Here is a 27,537-nt window from a genome sequence, read left to right on the forward strand (position 1 = left end):
AAATCTCACCTTCCTTCCCCTGAGTGTTGCTCACCCTCTTGACCTAAGCCCAGTGTTTACCAAAAACTGCACTTTGACCTTGCCAAAATGGCCTGTGTCTGGACATTCCATTCTTACAGAGCGTACCTTCCTTTTATTAATTGCTAAGCCTGTGAGAAAGAAAACTTACAATTGTTCATCTGACATTTTTTAACTCCCGCTACTCCTCGACCTTGCTGCCAAACCTATTTGAAGGAAAACAAACGCATTCATTTGTTGAATGAATTTCATGACATATTCCTGTACACAATGTGTGTTTCTTATAATACCTATGGGGCTGCACTTCAAAGATAATTCATTGCTTCAAAATCCTTTGGGATATGCTAAATATATAAAAAGACATGATATGAATTTAAATCTTTCTTCACCATATTTGTTTTCATCAGATGAACAATTCCATCAGCATTGAATCTCCAGGAAGTTTGTTACACGACATTTTCTTTCAGTCTTGGCCAAAATGTTATTGCATCAGCAGGCAGTGAGTATCAGACACCGGGTATGTGGGGAACTGCCAGAGAGCCACAGAGCATCATGGGTGTCTGAAAAGAACCAGTTCTTCCCCAGGCCCTGGATACAATGCTGAGCACAGGGACATTCTGACCTTGAGATCTGAGGGGACCAGAAGCATGCAGGGACCTATAGACACACCTCAGAAAGCACACTCACACAAAAACATGTGAACATGCACACCCACACACACAATCACTCATGCCCTCACACACACGTGCACTTATCAAGCATGCTCCCATCTGCTTCCATAGGATCACTGCTCCGCATAAGAGCATGAGAACATTTCAGCACAGTACAGGTCCTTCAGCACACATTATGTTGACCTAACTAAACCTTCTCCCTTGCATGTAGAGCCCTCCATTTTACTTACATCCTTGTGCCTATCTAAGAATCTTTTAAATGTCCCTATTGAAACAGCGTCCACTATCATCCCTGGCACTACATTCCGGGCATCCACCACTATCTGTGTAAAACAAAACCTATCTCTAAACTTTCCTCCATTCACCTTAAATAGATGTCCTCTCGTATTGGCCACTCCCACTCTGGGAAAAGGCTGCTGGCTCTCCATGCTATCTATGTGCCTCATAATCTTAACCACTAATTAGGAAAGAACATTTAAAACAATAATTTTATTTAATTTTGATATTTTAATTAATTTACACAAATTAGTCATGTTCTGCATTTTAATTCTTTATCATTTTTTTTTAAATGAACTGTCAGATGCCGTGGGTAGGGCAATGTTTCCTCTCTCTGGGGGACTAATTACTGCTTATAAATTTAATCAGCTGAAGAATCTGACATCAAAGTTCAGGGCATGGATGAGGCTGGCGATCACAAACATGAACCAAATCCCGACCAATATGCTCAGTGGCCAATCCCTCACTGTTATCTTGACTGTGAACTTATGAAACTACTAGGTGATGCATTCATTTGATTGGCCCCTGAATCAATCCCATATCGCACATATTCAGCATGAATGTCACGTTTCACATTCTTGCTGTGGATGAACGTGCAAAGAGTTTGTCTGGATGTCCAAAAACGTATGGGGTTTGTAGGTCGATTGGGATATTTGAGCAGCATGGGCTTGTAGACCAGAAGGGTCTGTCATCGCAATGTATCTCTAAATTTAAATTTAATTTATGATGGCTACATGCGCAGTGTAATTCAATTTCACGAGTTGGGACAGCCACAGAACAGGTTCTGCCTCTATAAGATGCTGAATAGATTTTGATGAACCCCAGACCTGAATGTTGCAAACCACTTTGTAAGGCAGCACGGTTCACATCGCAATTTAGCCAACACTGTTTACAGTGCCAAAAACCCGGGATCAAATCCAGAAATGTCTGTAAGGAGTTTGTACGTTCTCCCAGTGTCTGCATGGGTTTCTTCCAGGTGCCATGGTTTCTTCCCACCATTCCAAGTCCTACGTGAGCTGTAGGATAATTGGTGTGTTTGGGGAGGCACAGCTCATGGGCCAGATGTGCCTGTTACCATGCTGTACATCTAAAAAAAAATAAAATTACCAAAGCAATTCAAAGATTAGCAAATTATTAATCTTTTTTTTTAATTCACAATTTAAAACTGAATGTTTTGAACAGCACTGAATTCTGCAGTCTTCCTACAACAGCAGGAACAATTGAGGAGGCTGTATTGCAGATGATGAATTCAATGTCAAATTACTTGATAAAAGTAAGGAGATGAAAGCCAAGAGTTTTTATATTGATCAATTTGTATTCAAGTTTATCATCTCATGTACTAAGATTATAGAGAAAATTTAATTTGAAAACAATCCAACCAGTCAACCTGCACATTTTGCAACAATTAGAAACAGAGTGCAGAATTAAAGGGAGCGAACAGTTAGGACAAAGCAAAAGCAACATTATTTCACACAAAGAAGTTTGTTCAGTAGGTGACATCATATAACATATAACTATATAACTGTTTACGGCGTGGAAACAGGCCATGTCGGCCCTTCAAGTCCACGCCGATTCACTTGAACAACTCCACTAGCTTCCCCCTCCTGCTCTCCACCCATAACCCTCCAACCCCTCACATCCATGTACACAACCAACCTTCTCTTAAATGACAGAAGGTATCCTGCCACAACCATCTCTTTTGGAAGATCATTCCATTCTGCCACCACTCTGAGTGAAAAAGCATCCTTTAATATTTCACCTTAAGTTTTGCCCCTTTACCCTTAACTTATGCCCTCTTGTTCCAACCTCCCCTGTCCTCAGGGGAGAGTCTATTTACATCTACTCTATCTATTACCTTCATAATTTTAAATACCTCTATCAAATCTCCTCTCAGCCATCTACATTCCAATGAATAAAGTCCCCTTTTTCCGTAATCTAGATGCTGTAAGCCAGGCAACATCCTTGTAAATCTTCTCTGCACCCTCTCCACCTTATCTATATCCTTTCTATAATTTGGAGACCAGAACTGAACACAATACTCCAAACCTGGCTTCACCAATGCATTAAACAGCTGCAGCATCACTTCCCAGCTCTTATACTCTATACTATGATTTATGAAGGCCAGCAATACCATATGCCTTCTTAATCACCCTGTCTACATGGGAACCCACCTTCAATGAACTCTGTACCATAAACCCCAGGACCCTATGTTCCTCTGCATACCTCAATGCCCTCCCCTTAACTGCATATGTCCTATTGTGGTTATTTTTTCTGAAATGCAGCACCTCGCACTTGTCTACATTAAATTCCATCAGTCATTTTTCAGCCCACTTTTCCAAACAAACCAAATCCTTTTGTAATCCAAGAAAACCTTCCTCACTATCCACCACTCCCCCTATTTTCACATCACCTGCATATTTGCTTACCTAGTTAACCACACCCTCCTCCAAATCAATAATATAAATGATAAACAACAGGGGACCCAGCACCGATCCCTGAGGCACCCCGCTTGTCACAGGCTTCCATCCTGACCGACAGTTGTCCACCATGACTCTCTGCTGTCTATCTTCCAGCCATCTCTGAACCCATGTCACTATCTATTAATCTCTAGTGACTGAACCTTCCTTATTAACCTTACATGCTTATCAAATTCCTTACTAAAATCCAAATAGATCATACCAACCGCTCTACCTTTATCCACTTTTTTGTCACCTCCTCAAAAAACTCAACAAGGTTCATCAAACGTGACTTTCCCTTTACAAACCCATGCTGGGTGCCCCTAATCAATCCCTGCCTATCTAGATATGCATATATACTATCTCGAAGAATACCTTCCATAACTTTCCCCACCACCAAAGTCAAACTTAATGGCCAACTTGGCCTGCACCTTTTTTAAACAACGGAACTACATTTGCGTGGCACTTCCAATCCCACGGCACCACACCCTCCTCCAGTGATCTTTGAAAAATCACTGTCAGTGCCCCCGCTATTTGCTCCCCGACTTCCCTTAACATCCTGGGAAAAATCCCATCAGGACCAGGAGACTTATCCACCTTTATTGATCCTAGAAGCTCCAAAACCCTCACTTTACTAATCCTTATCCTCTCCATAACTAAACCATTTGCCTCACTTATCTCATATAGCCTAATGTCCCTTTCCCTTGTGAATACAAACGAGAAAAAATCATTTAATATAGCGGGAAAGAAACTGTTGGTGAATCTAGTAGTGACTGATCTCACACAGGAAGAGGGTGAAGAATGTGATAGAGTATAAAGAAAGATTTTTGGGAGATAAATTGGGAAAGGTTTGTTAGAGTAGGTCACATACAAGCACTTTAAAACAGATTATATTTGAAATATATGGAGCTCTGCTAATGCTAGACATAATGGCTTCTCACACCTTTTGCAAGAGCTTTGAAGAGTGCTCAAGAGACTTCACTAATGGATTGTTGTCTACCAAAGACAACAGATGAAAGTGCTTGTTGGAGCCTCATATTGTCTGCAGGAGAGCTTGCTGTTGTAAGAGGGTCATGTGGTTTTGCAAGCAGAGAGAATCAAACAGGTTTTCTCTCTGTCTGAGAGAGGGAGAGGGAGAGGGAAAGAGAGAGAGAGAGAGAGAGAGAGAGAGAGAGATCACTTGTACAGTGTTAAAACCAGCAGAAGTAGCTGGGACTGGAACAGGATAAGCTGGCAAGCCCAACTGGAAGACGACCTGGTCAAAGCCCTTGTGGTTCATGCAAGAGGAGAGGACAGGCTGTCTAATGTTTCACTTGGAATAAGAAAAACAAAAAGGAACTCTGTGGTGACCTGAAAGAAAGAGGTTATCATCTGGAGAACCCTGATGGGGCAAGTTTCGTCAGGAAGACACTGGAGTGGATCAGTTGTGGATGTCCTAGATCATCAAATCTCTCTCTGAAAACTGACAAGAACCAAAGTCTTGTGAATCTTTTACGTTAGATTCTGTGCACAGTGTAAGAATTGTCTGCCACCAGTGAACTTGGATGAATGAGAAGTGAGATTGGACTGTGAACCAAAGAACTTTTCTGAACTTACACACACATTACATATATGTGTGTTTAGAATTAGAAGGGGGTTAAGTAAGTTAGTGATAAGTTAAAGTTTGATTTGGTTTTCATGTTTAAAGATAATTAAAAACAACTTTTATTTAAGTAACCATTTGTCTTGGTGAATATCTACTGCTGCTGGGTTTTGTGGACCTCTGGGCTCATAACAAGAGTGTGTGGCTGGGATGGGAGGAGTCTTTTAAAATGTTGCTTCCTTTGCCATGCAGACGGAAGTGTAGAAGAGTGGGGCGGGGTTTTTGTGATGGCCTGAGCTATGTTCACAACCCTCTGCAGTTTCATGCAGTCTTGAGTAGAACTGCTGCACTGAATTGCAATTCTACACCAGCTTGAATGAATTACATAGCTTTATAGAACTGCTCGATAATTATAACCAAGTCTTTTTTTTATTGTTCTGTGAAAATATTTATTGCTGGACACAATACAATTTAAATCAGCCTTTATGGTGGAGGAAGAGAAGAGAAATATGTTTGACAATCAATCCATCGAGTGCAAACACCACAAGCCAAGCTTGTTACCACGGGATTGCACAATTGTGACCAATAAACCTCCCTGCCAATTCTTTGACATGCTCAAATCAAGAGTCATTTCAAACAACTGCAGATGGAAGCAACATGTGGCCCTCAGAGAGTGTGAGCGCATTTTGCACGCAGCTGTTGCTCATCAAACCTTTAACTGCAATATTTTAATTTCATTTTATTACTAACAGTAAAACCCGTGTTCCAAACACAATCCAGGTGAAAAATCCATTGGCTGTACTGATAATTCCTCACTCTGCAATTCAGCCATCTGATTAAAACCAGTAATTTCCTGTACCCTTGACCCAGGAATATTACTGGCCAAATGGTGCTGTTAATACAACATAGTAAATTGGTGTCCCAACAACTTGGTGTCTCAATAATTGAACACTGTTGGAGGGCAGAGGACAGTGGAAGTAACTGAGGCCAAAGTAGTTGGAATCCAGTGTAAGTTGAAAAATTAACCTGCAAGATTAGGCTTTGGCAAGGCTGGTATTTAATGCCATTCCATAATTATCTTGGATGGGTAGCTAGTTGGACCATATCCCCGTGTCTGCTTGGGTTTTCTCCACAGTCTCCAGTTTCCTCCCACCATTCAAATACATACTGGTTAATGGGGTGTAAATTGGGTAGCATGGATTATGGCGTATTACCATGTTCAATTTTTTTTTAAAAGATTTACTCTTCATCAATGTGGCAAGTATTTTTGCAGAAGCATTTATGAACAATCAACTTGCACAGAATCAAGCAAAGTAATATTAAAGACATACAAAAACTTTGCCAAAGGTCTACAAACACCGTCTTAAACAGATAGAAGTGAGAGAGAGGTTGAGATTGAGAGAGAGAATTCCAGAGTTTTAGGGTTTTTCAATAGTTACAGACTTGGCCTCAAAAGGTAGAATGATCACAGGGAGATTACATCACAAGGCTAGAGAAAGTTAAGGGTGGAGAGGACCAAAACGATGAAGGGATTTGGAAACAGCTAACAGTTTGCACTCAATGTGGTATGGTTTCATTAGGTGCCAGTGTAGATCAGTAAGAACACGATAATTGGTGATAGAAACTTGATGACTCCAACTTTATGGAATGTGTTCCATGTTCTGCAATCAACCTGAAGTCTATACACTCTTCAACAGTTCATGACCATTCCAACCAATATTAATTTCACTTACCAAGTTCGCCATTGCTCACTGGATCTCTAATATGCAAAACACACTTTGTACAACCCAATGGCCTGATTTTGTACAAATTCAGAAATGAAAGCTTACCTCTACCAAAATAAAACCACACAGGGCAAATAAAATTCCAAGCCTTCTGGAAGGGTTTGCTCTCCAACAGAGCAACAGCAGAAAAAAAAAAACTGTCTTTAAACAAATTTTAAATTTAAATTAAATTTAGACATAAAATATGGTAAACCCTCCCGAACCTTAAGTCATGCTCCCCATATACCACAATTCACCTGTATGTTTTGAAGTATGGGAGGAAATCAGAGAACCCGAAGGAAATCCATGCAGACATGGGGAGAATGTGCAAACTCCTTACAGACAGCGCCAGATTCAAATCCAGGTCACTAGTGCTGTAATAGTGTTGTGTTAATCACTACATTATCTGTTTTCATTTGCTTGGGCCTTCCATCCAAATAAACGTAATATACTGTGAGTTCAGCTCCAATTAAAGACTGGATAAAATCCAGATTAAAATGTTTCCTCAACCGCACATTGCTGAAGTTTCAAACTTTACATCTTCAATTTCTCCAGAAACTATATGGAGTCCCTCCTGCGGTTGTGATCAACTGCATTACATCATTTTATTCATATCACTATATTCTCAGTGGGTGTTGCAAAATGTGACTCAGTACAATGATTTATTTCTGTTTTAGATTCAATAAAAGTATTCTGTTGAGAGAGTCTCAAGAAAACAAAACACAGTTTCCAGATTTTTGGCAAATGAATGATAGCTCTTTCTTTCATATAAGCATCACTTCCTGTGAGGGACATCATTAAAAAAGCTGCCAATGCTTCAGATTCCATTTTAAGCTGCTATGAGACCAAGGTACTTATTTTGGGTGACCAAGCACCTGCCTTCTGTCCTCAGGTGTAGGCTCGAATTCCCAGCTATCAACTATTTTAATTTCTCTCACCATTCCCACACAGAACTAGTCTGCCCTCAAGCTCATCAATTGCCAGGGTGAAGCCAAATGTAAACTTGAGAAACAATAGACCATATTCAGACTGCCTAACCTAAAACGCAACAGTATGAACACTGAATTTTCCAATTTCAAGTAACCTGTACTCCTCATCCTGTTTCTCAGTTTCCAATGTTCCTACATGTGCTCCCATACTTTCTTTTCTCTCAAACCACACTACTCTCCAATGGTTTCCTCCCCTCCCTATCTACCCATCTCCATTTGCCCAGTATCCTGTCACCTCGACCGCTCTTCCCCCTCCCTTTTGTATTTTATATTTCCTCTTCCAACAGTAAGTCTCAAGAATGAATCCCAAACAAAATGTTGACTGCTAACTGAGTCCCTCCACTTTCTCACCATAATTTATTTTGTGTCCAGCAGATGTGAGCTGAGTGGGGATTCCCATGATTGTTTTAAAAAGGGAGGAGCATCAGTGTGGTGTGGCCCTCCCAGGGAAGACCAAACATCTCTTTTCAAAGTTCTCCAGTGTTATTTATACCTATCACAGCAATGAAGGAGGATGTTTGTCCCATCAAGTCCATGCTCATTCCCAGACAAGCAATCCCATTAGTCCCATTCCCCCTCTCCTTATTTCCCTCTAACATGCCTGTCAGCTCCCTTTCAATTGTGTTGCCATTAACCTACTCAGATGGTAATTGCAACAGCTGATTACCCACCACTACATCGTTGAGATGTGGGAGGAAACTGGAGCAAAGAAACCCAAGCAATTGCAGGAAGATCATGCAAATTCCACAAGAAGGCAACTCAAGAGCGTCTGAGCTGAGTTTGACAAATAATTAAACTTAACAAGTCATCTAATACTTCCGGTGCAGTGGGAACATATTATTTCTCACACCACCAGCCTATCAATTTTCCTTTAACTTTTTTTCCATTAACCTCCTGTACACAGTGGGGTATGAAAGTAGCAGAACACGTGGTACAGATACATCCCAGCTCCAGTGAACTGGTTTTGATCCTGACTTCTGATGCAGTCTTTGTGGAATTAGCACCTTCTCTCTGTGACTGTCGAGGATTTTCCAGGGTGCTTTGATTTCCTCACTTATCTAAAAGATGTGCTGACTGATCATTTGGTTAACCGGTGATGGTGAATTAATCTTGGTCTGTTGGTGGGCACCAGGAGTGAAGTTGATAGATATTTGAGAAGGAATAGGATGCAAGGAAATAAGTGTTGGAATAGGATTAATGGTGTTAATCCAAGAGATGGAATGGACTTGATGGGCCAAATGGCCTAAATCCATGCAGAAAGGAAATATAAAATACTGCCAAATATCATAATAAAAATAAGCAACAATTCCAAAGAAAACACAGGTTAAGTTAATGGTTTGCCCTCAATTACACTTCGGTGCCCAGTGACATTGTCCAGAAAAGCTGTCCCTTTACACACCCTGTGACAAGCAGGCATAACATCAGACCAATCACAATTCTGTAAACATTGAGTGGAGCAACATTTTCTTAAGAACAACATTCTTTTAATTTACTCTCTCTCCCAAAAAAATTAAAAAGGCAGTCCGATTTCCACTTCCTATAATCCAAGTTGGCATTGCTGGGTATGGTGGTCGATCTCTTCTTATTAACTAAAAGTACATTTGTGAGTTTATAATAGTTTAAGCAATCATACATTTCTATTCATTGAGGTTCATCACTCGCTGCTCTGCTGTTTTAATGGAGATTATTTATACGTTAAAATATAATACTCTTTAATACATGCCAGAGAATTTATGGTGGATGCTGGTTCAAACAAGTAATTAAATGAGCTAAGAGCCTCACTGTACTACAGATCATGCTGATCTGTAATTATCTTATTCTGAGAGGAGAGGCTGGAACCATAGACGTGGAGAAAAGACCAATGTTATTTCTGAACAGCCCATTAAGTATAGGCACGAAGCAGCAAGTGCCATAAGTAACTAGGCCAAGCATGAAGTAAACAGCAGCAAAGGGAGAAGGAAGAACAAACAAACAATTACTCACGTCATGACTAAGAATCTCCGTCTGTGTAGACTGGTCCACTTGTGAGGAGAGCGTCTTCCGCAAACTTCGATAACTATCCTGTGACAGAAAAGGCACGTGACATGTTATTTGCAATCATGTAGCCCTCCCCTCAATGCAACAAGAACAGTGCAGCTTTGCATGATAAAATATACAAAGGAGTACCAGCAGTGGCTCTACTTCCTCAGAAGCCTGAGGAAATTGGACATCACCAATATTCCTTAACAAATTTGACAAGTGCACCTTTGAAAGTACCCTGTTAGGAAACATCACTGCGTGGGATTGGAGCTGCTCTGCTCAAGAATCAAGATCAAGAATCTGTAGAGGGTTGTGAACATGGCTTAGTCCATCACACATAACCCTCTGTTGACTCCATCCATAACCTTTGTTGCCTTGGAAAAGCAGCCAACATATTAAAAGACTCATCCCACCCTGGCCACAACTTCTTCAGGAAGAAGATTTGCGAGTGCACCATCAGATTCAAGGGTTGTTTCTTTCCTGCTGTCATCAGACTACTGAATGAGCCCCAACACAATAAAATAATGTTGCTGGAGGAACTCAGCAGGTCCTGCAGTGGCCATAGGAGGCAAAGATTTATAATCAACATTTCGGCCTGTGCCCTTTTTCAAAAAGCTTGAATAAAAAGATGAGGGAAGAAGGGGCAGGGGGAGGAGCGCAGGTTAACAGCCAAGGGGACATAGCGAGAAGGGAGGAGAGAAAAGCGGAGAATTGATTGGGGGAGGGGGTTAGTTCAATGAGTGCAGAGCTGGAGGAAAAGGGACAGAGGGATAGAGAGAGAGAGAGAGAGAGAGAGAGAGAGAGAGAGAGGGGGTATCTATAGGAAAGGAGGTTTAGGGATAGTGGAACAAGAAAGGGAATAAGTTAATGCCTTCTGGTTGAAGTGTGCCCAGTCAGGAAATGAGGTGGAGTTCCTCCAATTTGCGAATGGTCTCAGTGGGGCAGTACATGACACCAAGGCAGGCATGGGAATGGGGCGAGGAATTGAAATGGGTTGCTACTGAGAGATCCCTGCTTTGATAGCAGACAGCCTGAAACATTGGTTATAAGTCATTGCCACCTACTGACACTGTGGGACCTGCTGATTTTCTCCAGCAGTTCTCTGCATTTATGACCATCACAGAATCTGCAGACTTCCTTGTTACAAAATTTTGTGTCCTTTCCCCTGTATAAACTGATCTCTCCGAGTCTGCACTTCTGTCCTATGTTTTACTAATTTTATTGTGCATGAGATGTCTACTGGTCTGCCCGCAAAACAACTGCCATTATTGCATTTTTTATACATGTAACAATAAATTTGAACTTGACCTTTCGCACTGAGCTACAGAAGGAGGAAGTAGTGGCCAAAACTACATGTTCAAAGTTTGGTCAAATGGATTGGCTGCAGGAAAAGATTTATAGAAAATATTATTAATTACAGTTAGGAGACCTCAGTGAGCTCATTGTATTATCATGAATAGTAAGTCTATGTAAAGTCATCAGATACTGGATATAATGTTTTGAATGCTCACTTCAGAATCTCAGGCATGGTTGGGCATAACAAGGAAGCCATTTAATCTGCTATATAGATCTTGAAATGGAAGCAATATCTTTTTTCTCTTCCTCCACAGGTATTGCTTGGCTTGTGACTATTTTAGATTTTTTTTCTCTGTTTCTAATCTGTGGTCACTATGTTAATTTGGCTTGATTCTTCACCAGAGGGATATATTCACAAAGACTGCATCATCACAAGAAGAATGTGCATTGAGACAACACCTTTCACAACCTCAGGACATCCTGCAGAAAATATGGATATTGTTATAATCTATGTGAAAGGTCAGTCAATTTGAACATTACAAAACCATGTGAACAACTATGAGATCACAGATAGTTAAGTTAGATGTTGAACAGTGTGAGTCAATGACCCAGAATTCTTTGACTTGAAACACCACCAAAAATGAACTGTTCAATATGGCATTATGCTGGAAATCCACCCCCCACCACCTTGCCCCCCAGATATTTTGAAGCCATAAACTCAGCTGAATTAGCTGTCAAAGAGAAAAAGTATTAAAATATCTCTGACATTCACAAACATTCGGGAGCTATGAAAAGATAAAGTTACTGCAAACATTTTCTTAAAGCCTGTAAAAGCAATATATTTATATTTTCTCAATTAAACAAAGCCATCTCTCTTCCCTGCAATAAGTCATTTCCATTCAAATTGCTGATCATGTAAGAGGCATGATTGGATGCAGGTGATTAGACAGATTGCCCAGGTTATGTGCTGGGAAATCTGTGTGAGTTTGTACTTCACCACTGCACTCCCACAAAGAATCCCATGACAATGCAATGAGAGCCACCAGTTGCATCAAAATTCACGATTTCTACATTCGTTCAGCATGAGGATGATGCCCTTCCACACAGTTTGTAGAAATAAACACTGGAATTTCCATGTGGATTTGGAACACCATAAAAAATGGGCTGCTGTCTTTTTTTACTGGTAGGCCAAAGTATGATGTAACTTCATTAAGTCAAATTACACACGTGTTGTACGTCCAACAGCTTCACAGATGAACAGCTGCCAACCAACAGCAGATGGGGTGATACATTTGAATAAAACAGCATTTATGAATGAGATAAGAATTCCTTTTTAAGTACAGCGACACAAGACATGTTGTCCTATTTTGAAAATGATCAGGCAGATATCAATAGGCCCAGATTTTATTTTATTTTATTTTACAAAGCCTAGGGCATTGTACAGGCTCTTTGGCTCACCATGTTGAGTCGACCTAATGACCTATTCTAACAACTGCCCAGAATTTCCATACAGATAACCCTTCATTTCATATACCGATTGTCTCTTAAAGGATCCTATTGTACCTGCCTCTACGACCGTTGCCAGCAGTGAATTCCAAGCACCCACTACTTTCTGTGAGAAAATACCCCTGTTCTTACTCCTGAGTACCAAAAATATGTCCTCTCATGTGAGCCATTTCAGCCCTGGGGAAAAAACCTCTGGCCATTTACATGATCAATGCCTCTCATCATCTTGTACACCTCTCTTCCTCCATTGCTCCAAGGAGAAAAGGCCAAGTTCATTCAACCTATCCTCATCAGTCATGCTCTCCAATCCAGACAGCATCATTGCAAAATGATGTTTATTGAGCAATTGGAAATATATATATCCTTATTTCCAACATAGTGATGTTGTAGCAGTACTTCATTAATTCCATTTGAACAAATTCATTGCTAGGGAGGACAACAGAATTATTTCTGGTATAATGTATGGAACGGATGAGGCATTTAATTATATTTATATGTGTGTTGGATGGTGGTTTGTACTCAGTCACACAAAAGGCCTTTCTTATTGCTCAAACTCGGTAATTCACAAAGTGGCCGGAGCTTCCCCTGGGGCGGAAAGATCCAAGGGGGAAGTGAGGTAAAAAGGGGTGGTCTGAATGTTTCCACCCTCATCGTACGCTATCCGTCAGGTGAGGAGGGGTAGGATGACTGCCCGGGATGGTGACAGCCAGTGATGGCGACCAGCCAGGATGATGACCCATCGCCTCTTGGAACATTTCCCTAAAAAAACAAGCTATATCAGGTGAGGTATTTTTTCTCTCTCTTTTATGTGCCTTTTATCTTTCTCTGTTAAAGGGCAGCAGAATCAGTGCTTTGAACTTTTCTGAAGCAGAGCTCGATAGATTCCTGATAGGCCCCTGACACCAGTGGTGGGAGGGGAGGAGTGTGCTGAAGGAAAATAAGATGCTGTTGCTACAGTCAGATCTGACGACTGGAGAATGGCAAAGCAGGATCAATGGGGCTGAATAGCCTACTCTTACTTTGAGCTTGTATGCAGGAAATTGAACATGAGAACTTAAGAAATAGGAGCAGGAGTAGGCTGTTGGTCACTTTGAACCTTCTATGCCATTAAGAATGACGATGGACTTAGCTCCAGCTACCTGCCTTTTCCCTATGACTCTTAATTCCTCTGCTTCACAAAAAATCTATCCATCTGCGTCTTTCAAGGTGGCATGGCTAGAGTAGTGGTCAGTGTAACATGATTACATAGCCAGTAAACCCTGGATCAAATCCATCGCTGTCCATGACCGAGTGGGTTTCTCTGGTTTCCTCCTACCTTACAAAGATGTAGGGGTTAGTGGGTTAATCGATCACATGGGTGAAAACTACCTTTAAATTAAATTATTTTAAAATTAAATATATTCAATAATGCTTCTCCTTTCAGCTTCTAGTGGACGCAACTTTCCTGCTTCTAGCATCAATTCCTCTCATCATTTTATGTTTCTATAAGATCCCCTCTCTTTCCCCTCAATCTCACCAGGCCTCATCTCCAGAATCAACCTGATGAACTGCATTCCCTTTAAGCTGTGCGCACGCACACACAAACGTTCCATGCGCATACTTGCACAAAACAGATGGTGCGTGTCTGCACACTCACACAAATATGTGCTCATGGATTTCTTTTGTGCATGTGCACAGCTTAGAGGGAACACTGCTGGTGAACTGCCTCCAAACCCAGAATATTCTTCCTCAAGTAAGGAAACTAGAAATGCACACAATAGTCCACGAACCTGACCAGTTCAGCGGAACCTTCCTGCCCACAAATTAATTTCCTTGAGTAATGGAGGCCAGCATTCTATTCATCTTCTTGATTACCTGTGGTTCCTGTGCACCATCTTTTTGTGATCTATACTCAAGCACCCTCGAGTCGCTCTTCAAAACAGTATGCTGCAATCTTTCACCATTTAAGTAGAAATCTGATCTGCTATTTTTTCTTCTTCCAAAGTGGATGACCTTGCATTTACCAGCATCCATCTGCAAGTCCTTGGCCCACTCAATTAACTTACCTATATCTCTCTGCAGACTCGCTCTGTCCTCTACAACATTTGCTTCTCAGCTCAATTTAATATCATCAGCAATCTTAGATACACTAAACTTGGTCCACTCTTCCAAATCATTTATATATAGAGTATTGTGAACAGTTGCAAGCCCAGCACCATCCCATGTGGCACCCCACTCACAACTAATTGTATCGAGTTCCTCTTTGCCGAGTGCACCTTTAGCACCACTCTTTGGCATGATATCCACTGAGAAGATTGACACAAAATAGTTGTTTAAGGCCTCAGCCATTTCTGTACGACACGCTATTAATTCCACCTTTTCATCTTCAGAGGGACCTATGTTCGCTTTGCCACCCTTTACTACTTTATATATTTCTAAGTACTTTTACTATCTGTTTTTTATATTCTGTGCTACTTTACTTCCATAATTGAAATTCCCTTGATAGATTTACTTATGTAACTGTGGCCTGCTGTTATAGTGTCACTCAACTAACAGTGAAACAACAATTTGTTTCAATATTTCTTCAAGTTTTCCTTCCATTAGTGGGAATTGAATTCAGGACTGAAGCAAGTAAACAATGAACATCGTCACACAAGAGCAAAGTTATTTCTGATGTAATGCCTCAACCTGAAATGTTGGCTCTCCCTTTCCCTCCACAGATGCTGTCTGACTAGCTGGGTCCTTCTAGCTTTTTGGTTTTTGCTGATTCCCACATCTTACACCTATTGAACGGTATCAAAATTATTCTACTTTGTTGTATCTGAGAAATGTGCCATTTGTCTCAATCCTGAGTCCATGGCGTTTTAGACATTTTTAATTTATTTTTTTTATTTAAATTTCTATGGATATTTTCTCCTTCAATCTATCCTTACAAATCCAAGGACTTGTTTTGATGAGCAGGGACATGATTAAATAAATCCACACTTAACAAAAAAAGAAAAAGATTTTCACATTCTGTGGCTGAAACTTAAATCGCTAGTCCAGAATTTGAAATGGTACTGATGTTAAAACAATCAGCATTCACTCCCTAAATGTAGATGCTCATTGGTTTGTGCTGCTAGGTCAGATATAACCAGCAGAGGAGAATGTTCCAGAATGTCTGATGCCATGATTCACTGCCTATTGTCCCATATCAGCTGGAATTTGGCGGAGTAGTGTCTGACACATGACAGAAGCAGCATGTATATATCAATAGAAAACCACCGGTGATAACAAATTCACTTGTTCACTCCACCAATGAGCCTCCAGCAAAAAAAAATAAATACAGTTAGCTGTTTCATTGCTACCTTTCCAACGGCATTGAGAACAAGTCCAAGCACCGGGAATACAAGCAAGCTCTGTGTAAGCAATAGAAGGAGCAGAGCACCTCACCAACTACCCACCCACCTGTATGGGTCACTCACCCTAACCGAGGGAGAGTTCCCACATTGGCCCCATCAGCTAATCAGAACCCACAAAACCGATGCAGAAGCAGGTCATCTTCGAGGCAAGAAACTTAACAGGAAAAACAAGATGTATTTCCCTGAGCACACTGAGTTGCTCACCAACATAATGCCCAGCTGGAACTACACCACATTTCCACATTAATTTAGAAGTTCTTGAGCCATTCAGGAAAGGTGTGAACTATCCAGCTAACCATTTCTAAACAATTGAAGCTTCATTCTGCTCTCATCACCTTTAGAACATAGAAATCTACAACACTCAACAGGCCTTTTTGGCCCACATTGTTGTGCCAACATGATAACCCACTCTCCCAGGGCTAGAATTTCCCTTCTATATAACCTTCCATCTTTCTGTGATACATGTATGTACCGATCTAATAGTCTCTTAAAAGGTCCTATTGTACTCTAACGGATGAGCAGGAAGCAAGACAAAGGAAAACAAAATATAGCTCAGCGCTTCTGTTGACTTAATTCTCATGGGCAACACCATCCCCTCTGTGATATTAATTGTCAAATGCAATATTGTTTCATGAACAAAATAATCGTGCACGGTTCTCTATGGAGACACTGTGCAAATTTGCAGCTGCCTCATGAAAGAAACAAAGAATTATCATCATTTTTGTTGACAGTTTTAATATCAATTTCAGAGCTATTAAAAGTATCAGCTGTGATTTTATTTTTGCAAGAATCACAGTCCTGTCATATGGAAACTTTAGATATTGTAACCTCACTGGGCACAGCCAAATCCATAAAAGATCTACAAAGACTCAAGTATGAATTACTTTTTTTTAAAAATATTTTATTTTTTATTTTGTCAACAATACCAAATTATCATCACAGATAAAAAATTAAATGTGAATCATTAATACATGTTCCAACTATGACCCCTATCCCCCTCTGCTAAACGAAACCCCCAATGAAGAAACAAGATGAAAAAGGAAAATGGAAAAGAAAAAGAGAAGGAAACAGGAGAAAGAAAGAAAAAAGAAGTAAAAAAGGAGAGGCCCAATTATTTGATCTAAATTTCAATAAAAAGGAAGAAAATAGAGGGAAGAAAAATACATAGAAGTAAGTATCTTATTTATTAAGTATTCAACCCTACATTTTGTAAGTAAGGTTCCCATACCTGCAAAAACATGTTGTGCTTATTCCTTAAATTGTAAGTCATTTTCTCCAGGGGAACATAACTATGCATTCCAGTATTCCAACGGGCTAGTTCCAAGAGAGAATCACACTTCCAGGTAACTGCAATACATTTTTTGGCCACTGCCAATGCAATTTTAAGAAACTTTAATTGATATTTGGACAGTCTCATTTTAGGTCTTACGCCTGTATTATTTCCTAAAAGATACAATTCTGGACTTAAAGGCAATTGTTTCCCATTCTTTGATTTAATAAAGCTCTTAAGTTTCCCCAAAAGAGTTTCAATTTAGAACATGACCAAGCGGAATATAATAAAATATCCGTTTCTTTCCCGCATCTTAAACATATATCAGAAAAATTAGGATTTAATGTAAGATTTTTTTTTGCTGGATAAGTTATTGTTGATGCAAAAAAATTATATTGCACCAGTCTTGATTGTGTTGCTCATATAGTCGTAGCATAAGTTCGACCAGAACTTACCATCAGTACTAATATTCAAGTCTGATTCTCATTTTTGTTTTAATCTATGTAACTCCTGTTTAGGATTGCCCAATTGGATTAAATAATACATAATCGATATGAACTTCTTTGTGGTCCCATTTTGAATTAGAATCTCCATTTCATTGCACTCTGGTAATGTCATAATCGGAGCTGATTCTTCTCCAAGAAAAGCTCTTAAATGAAAACAACGAAAGATTGTATTGTTATAAATTATGTATTTATTTTTTTAATTGATCATATGACATTGTACATAATGATCTTCTACATATCTGATCCCTTTATGGAACCATGTATGTAGAATTAAATTATCCAGTGTCAAGTAAGAATTTCACTTGGTCCTGAGAGCAATGGAATCATGTGGCATTATTGTGATTCATGGCACCTGGCCCATTATTTCCACATCAGGCAAAAATGAGCTACCCAGTCTTATACCATGACCTAGCTCTGTGTTACTAATTCTCATCCACATATCTGTCCAGTGCACTTAGGTTCTTCCTCCAACATCGATTCAAACAATTTCCACACATCTGCCATTCTCTGCATTTAATTTCCTGCCCCACCTTTAATCCTTCCACCAGTTTTCTTAAGTATATAGTACACTAGCTATTAATTTCTCCATTGAAAACTGGCCCTTCCCTTTTCATCTATCTGGGCATCTCACGATCTTCTGTAAAACCCTTTCCCAGCCTTCTTTATTTCAAACCAAATCACCATATTTCATCTCAGCACTAAGCCTTCCCTAAATGTGCTCTGACCTTCATGAATACTTTTACTTTCATGGACCATCTAAACGATATTCCTGTAGCGGCGGCAACACTGCTAACTGAAGGATCGCACAACCAGAGGGGTTGAGTTCAGTGAGCAAAACTGATTTATTGCAGGCTGCTTGGCTGGTCTTATACTCCCAGCTCGGACCTGGCTGAGAACCACGCTGGGGTCCCCGACGTCATCGGGGCATCACTTGGATCCCCAAGCGTGGGCTTCCGAGTCCAGTGCCGAGGTCAGGAGGAAACCCCCAATGGGATCATTTTGGCTGGCTGCCCCGCTGCATGCATGACAAGCAGGGACGTTTCACCTGCCGAATGGCGTACCCCCACTCACTGGATGTTGAATGGTGACAAGTGAGAGATTCCATTTATTCTGTAGATTAGGTTCATCTCAGTGTAACAGAAAATAAAACTTGGAATTTTCAAGCATTATTCAAAACTTCATTTATGCATCTCTAAAGGTTGATTAATTTTAGTTATATTATTAGTGAAGTAATTAGTGTACACAATCTTTAATGAATGAATAACGTAAATTATTTAATTTTGCTCACATCCAATTAATCATGCATGAGGTGATCTCATGTGCATAATAATGGAAACATATGTTTGCAAAATCAATTGTAAATCTAAAAATGCATGCATTCTTTTCTACTTTGTATCTTTAACTTCACAGGAAGGAAACATAAATTTGTAACCAGGTCAGCTGGGCTGGAATACGGGGCAAATCTGATGAGAATACATTGGTGGGAATGTCGCAAGTGTCAATAATAACCAGCTTATGTTGGATTTGGACAGAGCAAGAATTTGAAACAGTTACTGTGCTCCCTTGGATAAGTTTGTGGATGAGATATGGCAAACTATTAATAGTCCTCGGGCTGCTTGTTTCTCACCTCTGCTGTGGGTTGTAGACCATCCTGTAGCAATCTGCAAATTCCATGTTACACAAGTCCTGTGGTGCAGAATGCCATCTAGCTATGTCAACTTCCAGAGGAGATCACATAATGTTCCAACAGAGTTGTGATTAATACAAGGAGAGAGACACAGAGGGGGAAAAAGATAGGAAGAGATGGTGACAAGGGAGAGGGATAGAAAGTGAGGTAAAGGCAGAGGGAAATGGAGAATTGTGGAGCAAGAGAAAAGGAGTGGAGAAAAGAGGAAATAATAAGCCAAAGGAAGAAAGAGAGGGAGAGAGAGGAGGGGATAGATAGGAAAAGAGAGGGGGGGGGGGTGGGAGAGTGGCATCTCAAGTCAAGTGATATTTCAGGTTTCAGACACACTTCTTTGCTCATTCCAATTTTTAAGGCACTTAAATTCAATTATAGGCGTAAAGCAGACATGGATTTGTGGCAGGGAATACAAATTCTAGCCACACCCCAACATTTCCTTTGAAAGATTCCTTTTTCCAAACTACCATTCAAATACCCTTTCTAATCGACACCTCTTCCCAGTCACATATTAGTTTCCTAACTGGAGAAACACTGGTTTAATAAGAAAACAAAATTATTTATTGGTTGTAATTGCTCATTTTTCCTTTAATTAAGTTCTTGTTCATATTGATTTCAGCTTTCAACACTCAACAAATTTGACATCATAGAGCCTGCCTATTTAACATACATCACCTACACAGAAAAATTGTACTACTTGTCCTGCCAATCGATCAGTAATATACAGGTGCATTTTTCCAAGGATGGGGATTAATATGCTCCTGTCTCACCCAAGAAGCACAGTTACTAAGCAGCAAACATGGTTGACATGTTTACATTGATACTTCACAGAAGACCAAGTATCAAGCATTGTTATCTGATATTTCCTTAACAACACCAGGGGTCATCATTCTAGCATGCTTATACTGGCTCTCCTATCAACCCTATTTCTTTACTTTCTGAAATTAATTTCTGTCACCTGACAATCAACTTCCTCACATTTCCCTTGCTGTGAGACTTTCATGACCCTGGAAGTGATTGGAAAAGTGGTGCCCTCCAGTAATATTTCAATAGATGTTTTCCATTTCATCCATAGCAATAATATCACAAATCCTTTCAGAAGTTACAGATTTAGATTACAAATACATTTTAGGGTGCAGAGTGAAGATAGAAAGCACAGTGGGTTCCCAAGATCAAGCAGAGAAAACGGGGCAACTTGATGGAAGTAGCACTAAGAAGTATCAAAACCCTTTCTTCTTCTTGGATCAAGGCCGTAAAGCTAGTGATTTGTTATAACATTGAAATGGTTCATTCATTTCCTTCAGGAAGAGACTTTACCACCATGATCAGAAAATTTCAAGAACACAAGAAAGAAGGAATATGTTACCAGACTAGCTTTTTCAACAAGATCACGGATGATCTGTGTGTCCTTAACTCTTCTCCTGAGCCAGTTCAACATGACCCTCAATTCCTTGATGTTTCAAATATTTATCTACCTCTACCTTAAATGTATCCAGTGTTCTGGCCTCCAAGAGGCAAAGAATTCTAGGGATTTATCACCTCTGAGATGGACCTCAGTTCTAATGCTGCAAATATGTTCTCTTCCCAACTTTTATAGATGCACCTTACAAAGCATCCTTTCAGATGCATCACTGCTTGATTCGGGAACTGCTTCACCCATGACCACAAGAAACTGCAGGGAGTTGAGAATACAGTTCAGGCCATTACACAAACCAACCTCCCCTCCATCATCTCCAGCTTCAACACTTCATGCAAAGGGCAAACATGCTAAAGGAGCTACCCCACCATGGCCGCACTCTCCTCTTCCCTCCATTTAGTCTGAAGATGCATGAGCTTGAAAATTTGCAACTCCAGATTCAAGGACAATTTCCTTCCTTCTGTTATCAAATTCCTGAATGGACATCCCATTCCCTTGTAAAAGGTCAACCTAATTAATCTCATGTGCTTCCAGATCCACCGATGCTTAACTCTGGTGAAATGAACCAGTATATCACATGGTGTATGGACAACAAGGGATCAAGAATAAATGCTGAAATATCACTGGCAAAATATGCATGAGCCAATGGCTGGATTGTCCCTCTAGAGCACACACGTCAAACTCAGGCCCGCGGGCCAAATTTGGCCCTTGATATAATTATATTTGGCCCGCAAGATCATATCAAATATGTATTAGAGCTGGCCCGCTGGCCGCCATGCCAGTATAGCGCATGCACAGCTAATACTACAAATCCCAGAATGCTTTGCAAATGCTTTGGCACCGGCCCGTCAGCCCGCTAATCGCCCCCACCTCCTCTCTTTACTTTCATTAGCATCTGCGACCTGTCGTCTAACTCACATGTAATAAACCCCTTATGAAAAATGGCCAAACCAAAGACAGAAAACAGGACCTTTCAAGACAGGTGGGAGGCAGAATATATATGTTCATCATTTTAAAAGACAAACCTGTTTGTCATTGAAGCAAGTTGTTATTTTTTTGACTTGTTGGCTTGTGAAAAAAAATACATTTAAAAGGAGCTTAAAGGCTATAGAGAAATATTATTTATTGAATATTTTATTTCTCATTTGTTAATGCTTCTTCTGGAAAGAGTTTAACCAAAACTATTATTAAACATTTATTTTAATAAGAAAAAGTTTAACATTACATATGTTGAAAGAAGAGAAAACATGCAGATGTTGTTGAAAATTTTCAATAAATATTTAGTTTGGCCCACAACTTAGTCCAAGTTTTTAATTTTGGCCCCTCTGTGAATTTGAGTTTGACACCCCTGCTCTAGATAAATGGTTAGAAATGTTTTTGTGCAAGTCAGGATATTTATTATAATCATGGAAGGTACATTTGAGCTCATTCTACATTGGGATGACATGAGAACAGGTAGATTTCAACCCAACGAATGAGGTCAAAGTGTCTCTAACTTTGTTGGAGACTGATGATGGAGCGGGTGGACAAAATGTAGGCCTGAATCCTCATTGGCTAGTGTTCTCTGCCTTCTGCATCTAGACATTGAAAATGCAGAAGCTGGGACTGTATAGGATTCAGCACTGACCTTACAATCCAAGCTGAGAGCAGTCAGATTCACTTAATATCTGGCTCCTCAGCTTTACTGGTGATTGTCCTCAGAAAGTCATGCATTCATCCAGCATTGATAATAGGCCCTTCAGCCCACCTTGTCCATGCTGCATCCTCAATCACATGCCAATACTCATCCCACTATCCAGCATTCAACCTGTAGCCTTCTACGTCACAATGTTTCATGATTTATTTTCTTAAATAGTGGAAGACCACTCCTACACCACTCCCTCAGACATTTTTAAGATTTAACCCACCTGTAAGTGAGAATATTTTTCCTCCAATACCTTTTAAATCTCTTCCTAGTTGCTTTAAACCAATGCAGTCTAGTTATAAACACAGATGATCTCTCTGGTCCTCAACGTTGCAGTATGTGAACCCTTCCCTGGTTCTCTGACTACCCTGCATTCTCTACACAAGGAATTAATTATAGTCACAAATTAACGAACCAACATCCACATATTTGTTGAGAGGAAACGCACGCAATCACAGGCAGAGCTTGCACATTCCACGGAGATAGCATCAGTGACCTGTATTGGACTCTGGCTACGGGAGCTGTGAGGCAGGAGCACCAACTCTTTCATTGCCCTGAGAGGCAATGATTGAAGAATGTTCAACACTGCCCAACACATTAAAAAAAAAAGGATCCTGATATCAATTGTAAGGGAGTGAACACACAAAAGTCTTCAGGTGCTTTGGTTGCAGTAAAAACACAGCAGGTCTCACAGTTTCCATTGGAGGGAAAGATATACAACCAATGTTTCAGGTTGAGCCGTTCTACAAGGAATATTCTTAGGATTAAGGTAAGGGATTCCCTTCAAGAATTCTTGAGTTACTAATTTGAACCAGTCCTCATTGCCTTCCTCAATAATGTGCTTGGGTTCTCAGATCATTGTTTGTTGAGTTTTTTTTTAATACAACTGTCTCAAATCTGCACTATCTTCTTAATTCACTGTTCAGAGATTCTGAGGTAGCTCTCTACCTTTAAAAAAAAATCCTCAATTGTCTCATCATCTCCACTCCCATCCAGTCATAACACTGACAGGATAGCCATCATGACAGGCTTTTCCAGTCATAACATTTCCCTGTTAATCATTTATCAACAACCTCCTAGATGTATGGAGCTGTCAAGAATCAATCCCCTCCTCAACTGTCAACACAGATTTGAGAGAGGAAAATTAGCCAAAGGGGATATTAAACAGAGAGAAAGATAGACCATGAAATTACTTATAGGATAAATAACGTCAGGTTCCAAAACGAGATTTTATTTAATGATGCAGAACAGTAGATCTTTCTGGCCTATTAAATACATAACTGCCCAATTAACCTACCAACCGCATACATTTTGGAGGGTAGGAGGAAACCCATGCAGGCCAAAAGAGAACAGAACTCCTTTCAGACAGGTCTGGATTGGAATCCAAGTCATGGTCCTGTAATAGTGCTAAACTGAATGTGCATCCCTAAGGAGTATGAGGAAGGGAAGGATTAGATTGTTTTGAAGTGGGTTTATATTGGTTGGCACATCATCCTGGGCCAAAGGGTCTGTACTGTACTGTTATGTTCCATGTCAGGATGTTCGTTATCGACTACAGTTTGGTATTCAACACTATCATTCCCTCAAAACTGATCACCCAACTCCAAAACCTGGGTCTTAATACCCTACTGCTGTAATTGGATCGTGAATTTTCTCACCTCCAGTCTACAATCAGTGGAGATTGGTGAAAACACCTCCTCCACAATCTCCATCAGCACCGAAGCACCACAGGGCTAGTTCATAGCTCCCTTCTATACTCACTGGATACCTATGACTGTAGCTTAGTAAAACAACAAAGCCATTTACAAAAATGCTGACAATACACACAGTAGTGGGTTGTATAAAGATGAGCAAAGTCATCATACAGGAGAGAGATGCTCTACATCGACTACAGCTCAACCTTCAATACAATTATCCCCTTAGTGCTGGTCAAGAAGCTACAAACTCGAGGCCTATGTACCCCACTCTGCAACTGGATCCTTGACTTTCTCATTCAGTATGAATTGGAAATAACGTCTCCTCCTCATTGCTCATCAACACAGGCACACCCCAAGAATGTATGTTTAGCCCACTGCTCTTCTAGTTATATACCTAAGACCGTGTGGCCAGGCAAAATCCCATGCTATCTACAAATTTGCCAATGACACCACAGTTGTTGGCAGAATCATAAATGGCAATGAGGAAGCATTCAGGAGGGAGATAGATCAGCTCGTTGAATGTATAATGAAAACATTAGCAAAACCAAGGAGATGATTGTGGACTTCAGAAGAAAGTCAGGGGAATATCACCCAGTCCTCAAAGAGGGCTTAATAGTGGAGAGGGTCAATAACTTCAAATTCCTGGGTGTTAACATCTCTAAGGATCTGTCCTGGAGCCTCCACATTGATATAATCACAAAGAAGGCTTACCAGCAGCTATACTTTGTGAGGTGTCTAAGAAAATTCATTCTGTCACTGAAAACTCTCAAAAACTTCTACTGAAGAGCATTCTGGCTGGTTGTATCCCTGCCTGGCAAGGAAGTGCCAACTTTCAGGACAAGAGGGTTGTTAACTCAGTCTGCAACATCACAGGCATCAGACTTCACTCCATCGAGGAATGTCTTAAAAAAGTGGTCTCTATCCTCAAAGACCCTCATTTCCCAGGTCATGCCCTTATTTAAGGACTGCATTTATTTATTATTGAATATTTATTTATTTTTTGTATTGCACAGACAGTTTGTTTATATATTTTCTTGTCTACATTTCCCACTTTTGACTACATATCTTTTCTTAAGTAGAATTTATTTGAACTACCGATAAATATGAATTCTCTCAGGCCCGCAGGAAAAAGAATCTCAGGGATGTATGAGATGTCATGTATGTACTCTGACAATCAATCATAATTTTGTACTTGTATTGTGCTTTCAAATGTTGGCTTTATCCTCATCTAATCCCTTGCATCAACTGACCAGCTTTGTGCCATCAGCTCATGTGGACAGCTTCACTCCATTTCCCCAATCTAAACTAATTATAACCTGGTGTGCTTCTATGTCAGATCCCTCAACCTTCTTTGTGATCATGCAGTTGAATTCCATTACTGTTGGATCAATTCTATTAAGTCTTTATGCGTCCTTTTAAGGAATTTTATATCCTGAGCTATGTTGACAGAACTGAACACAGTACTCCATTTTTGGCCTGAAAAAGTTTAACGTACTTCCTTGCTTTCATAATCTAAATTTCTGGTTATGAAACCAAAGATCCTATTAGTTTTAAATAATGCACGTTCCATGTGCACTGCCACTTTCAAGGACTAATGCACATATACACCAATGTACCATTGTTTCTGCATACCCTTTAAACCTGTTAATTGGTTTATGTTGTCTTGTTTCACTTCTTTCCATCAAACCATGCTTCCATGCAACAAACCTCAGCTGAGATAAACCTTTTTGCAGTTTCTTGTAAGTTTATATTCCCTTTGGTTTATTTTCACTTCTCAGTTTGAATCCCACTTGCATTGGAGGCAATGTGGTTCATGACTCAAAAACAAATGTCCCCTTTCATGGGAATGTGCACCCTATACCCCAAAAGTAACAGATTTATTTATTACCATACTGAGTAGGCATGACATTCACACTAACTGAACTGACATGTTAAGGCGAATTGAGATGTTTGCATAAGGGAAAGGAATCCTTCAGCACAATTCATTAAAATTACTGAAGAATCTGTGGGCCAGGTCTAAAAGAGTATAAATATGCAGGTGCATGAAGCAATTAGAATGCTAAATGGCTTTTACTACAAGAGTATGGAGACAAGAGTTAAAGATAGCTTTGCACCTGACATACTGTGTTTTCCCTGTTCAAAGAAGGATATGCTTGCAATAGATGGAATGGAGAAAAAGTTCAATGATTCGGTTTTTGTAATTATGAATTTGACATACAGGAAGATGTTGGACACATAGAATCTGTAATTTAAGTGATCTCAGCAAAATATATAAAATTATTTAATTACACCCGTGACTCAGGTTGAAATTGGCATTATCTGTAAAGAGTTTGTATGTCCTCCATGTGTCAGCATGGCTTTTCTATGGGTGCTCCAGTGTCTTCCCACATTCCAAAGACATACAGTATAGTAGGTTATTTGGTCACATGGGTACATTTTGGCAGTGTGGGGCAGAAGGGCCTGTTACTGTATTTCTAAATGAAAAAATAAAAACTAAAGTACCCCCATCATCCTGGTCACAACCTCTTCTCACTGCTACATTCAATTGAAAATACAGAAGCCTGAAGACTAGCACCTCTAGGTTAAACAACAGTTTCTATCTGTCAAGACTCTTAAACCTCCCCTTTGTACACTAATCATAGACTGCTCTGACAGGACAAAAGAACTATCTGCACTAATGCAAATCATTTTATTTGCACCAGAATTACTGTCAATATTCATCATCGATCCATCTTATGGATTTATTATCTTAATTGAACTGAATTAAAAGTTTTCTTTATAAGTACGTTTATCTGCAGCAAGTAAAAATGTTGGTGCCTTTGAACGCGTTATGACAATAAACTCATTATTATGAGACAGGCTCCTTCAGCAAAGACAGGGGCTTGTGCAAGAATTACATTTTGATTGCAAGGAGCACACAAAGCATTCGTATCAAGTGTCCTTAATGACCTCAGCAGGGAGAGATTTAATGGATCTCCAGGGGTTACTTTCCTCACGGACATTATCAAGGGGTTCATTGAAACTGATGAAAATGAAAATGAAGCTTTTGGCTCTAAAAGAGTCACTGAGATAAACTTACTTTTTGTGGTGCATGCTGTTGAAAAATTATTGTCACAGCGGTGAAGTTAGAAGAGTTACGAAACACAAAAGTCTGTAGACGCTGCGATTGTAGTGAAAACACAATGCCAGAGAAACTCAGCAGGTCTCGCAGTATACTTTATATTTTAAAGGTACAAAATCTACAATACAAGCCTGAGCCCTTCATCAAGGTATGGTTAATATGTAGGCAGGCACTTTAATAAAATGGCAGGGGGAGGAACAAGGGG

At 40.0% G+C, this 27,537-nt stretch overlaps 1 protein-coding gene across 11 annotated transcripts in view; it reads right to left on the minus strand.

Annotated features, from left to right (window-relative positions):
• Positions 1-27,537, minus strand: part of ccser1 (coiled-coil serine-rich protein 1) — a 1,096,421-nt gene that overhangs the window by 133,147 nt on the left and 935,737 nt on the right. For 9 of the 11 annotated variants that reach the window (XM_069925708.1, XM_069925709.1, XM_069925719.1 and 6 more), the window contains one exon: positions 9,739-9,816. In XM_069925708.1, coding sequence (XP_069781809.1) covers positions 9,739-9,816 — 78 coding nt within the window. Of the gene's footprint in view, positions 1-169; positions 225-1,231; positions 2,053-9,738; positions 9,817-27,537 lie in introns of those variants that run through there. The other 2 variants (XM_069925704.1, XM_069925710.1) reach the window with 2 other exon arrangements.

Source organism: Narcine bancroftii, chromosome 3, assembly GCF_036971445.1.
Source record: "Narcine bancroftii isolate sNarBan1 chromosome 3, sNarBan1.hap1, whole genome shotgun sequence".
Lineage (NCBI taxonomy): Eukaryota > Metazoa > Chordata > Chondrichthyes > Torpediniformes > Narcinidae > Narcine > Narcine bancroftii.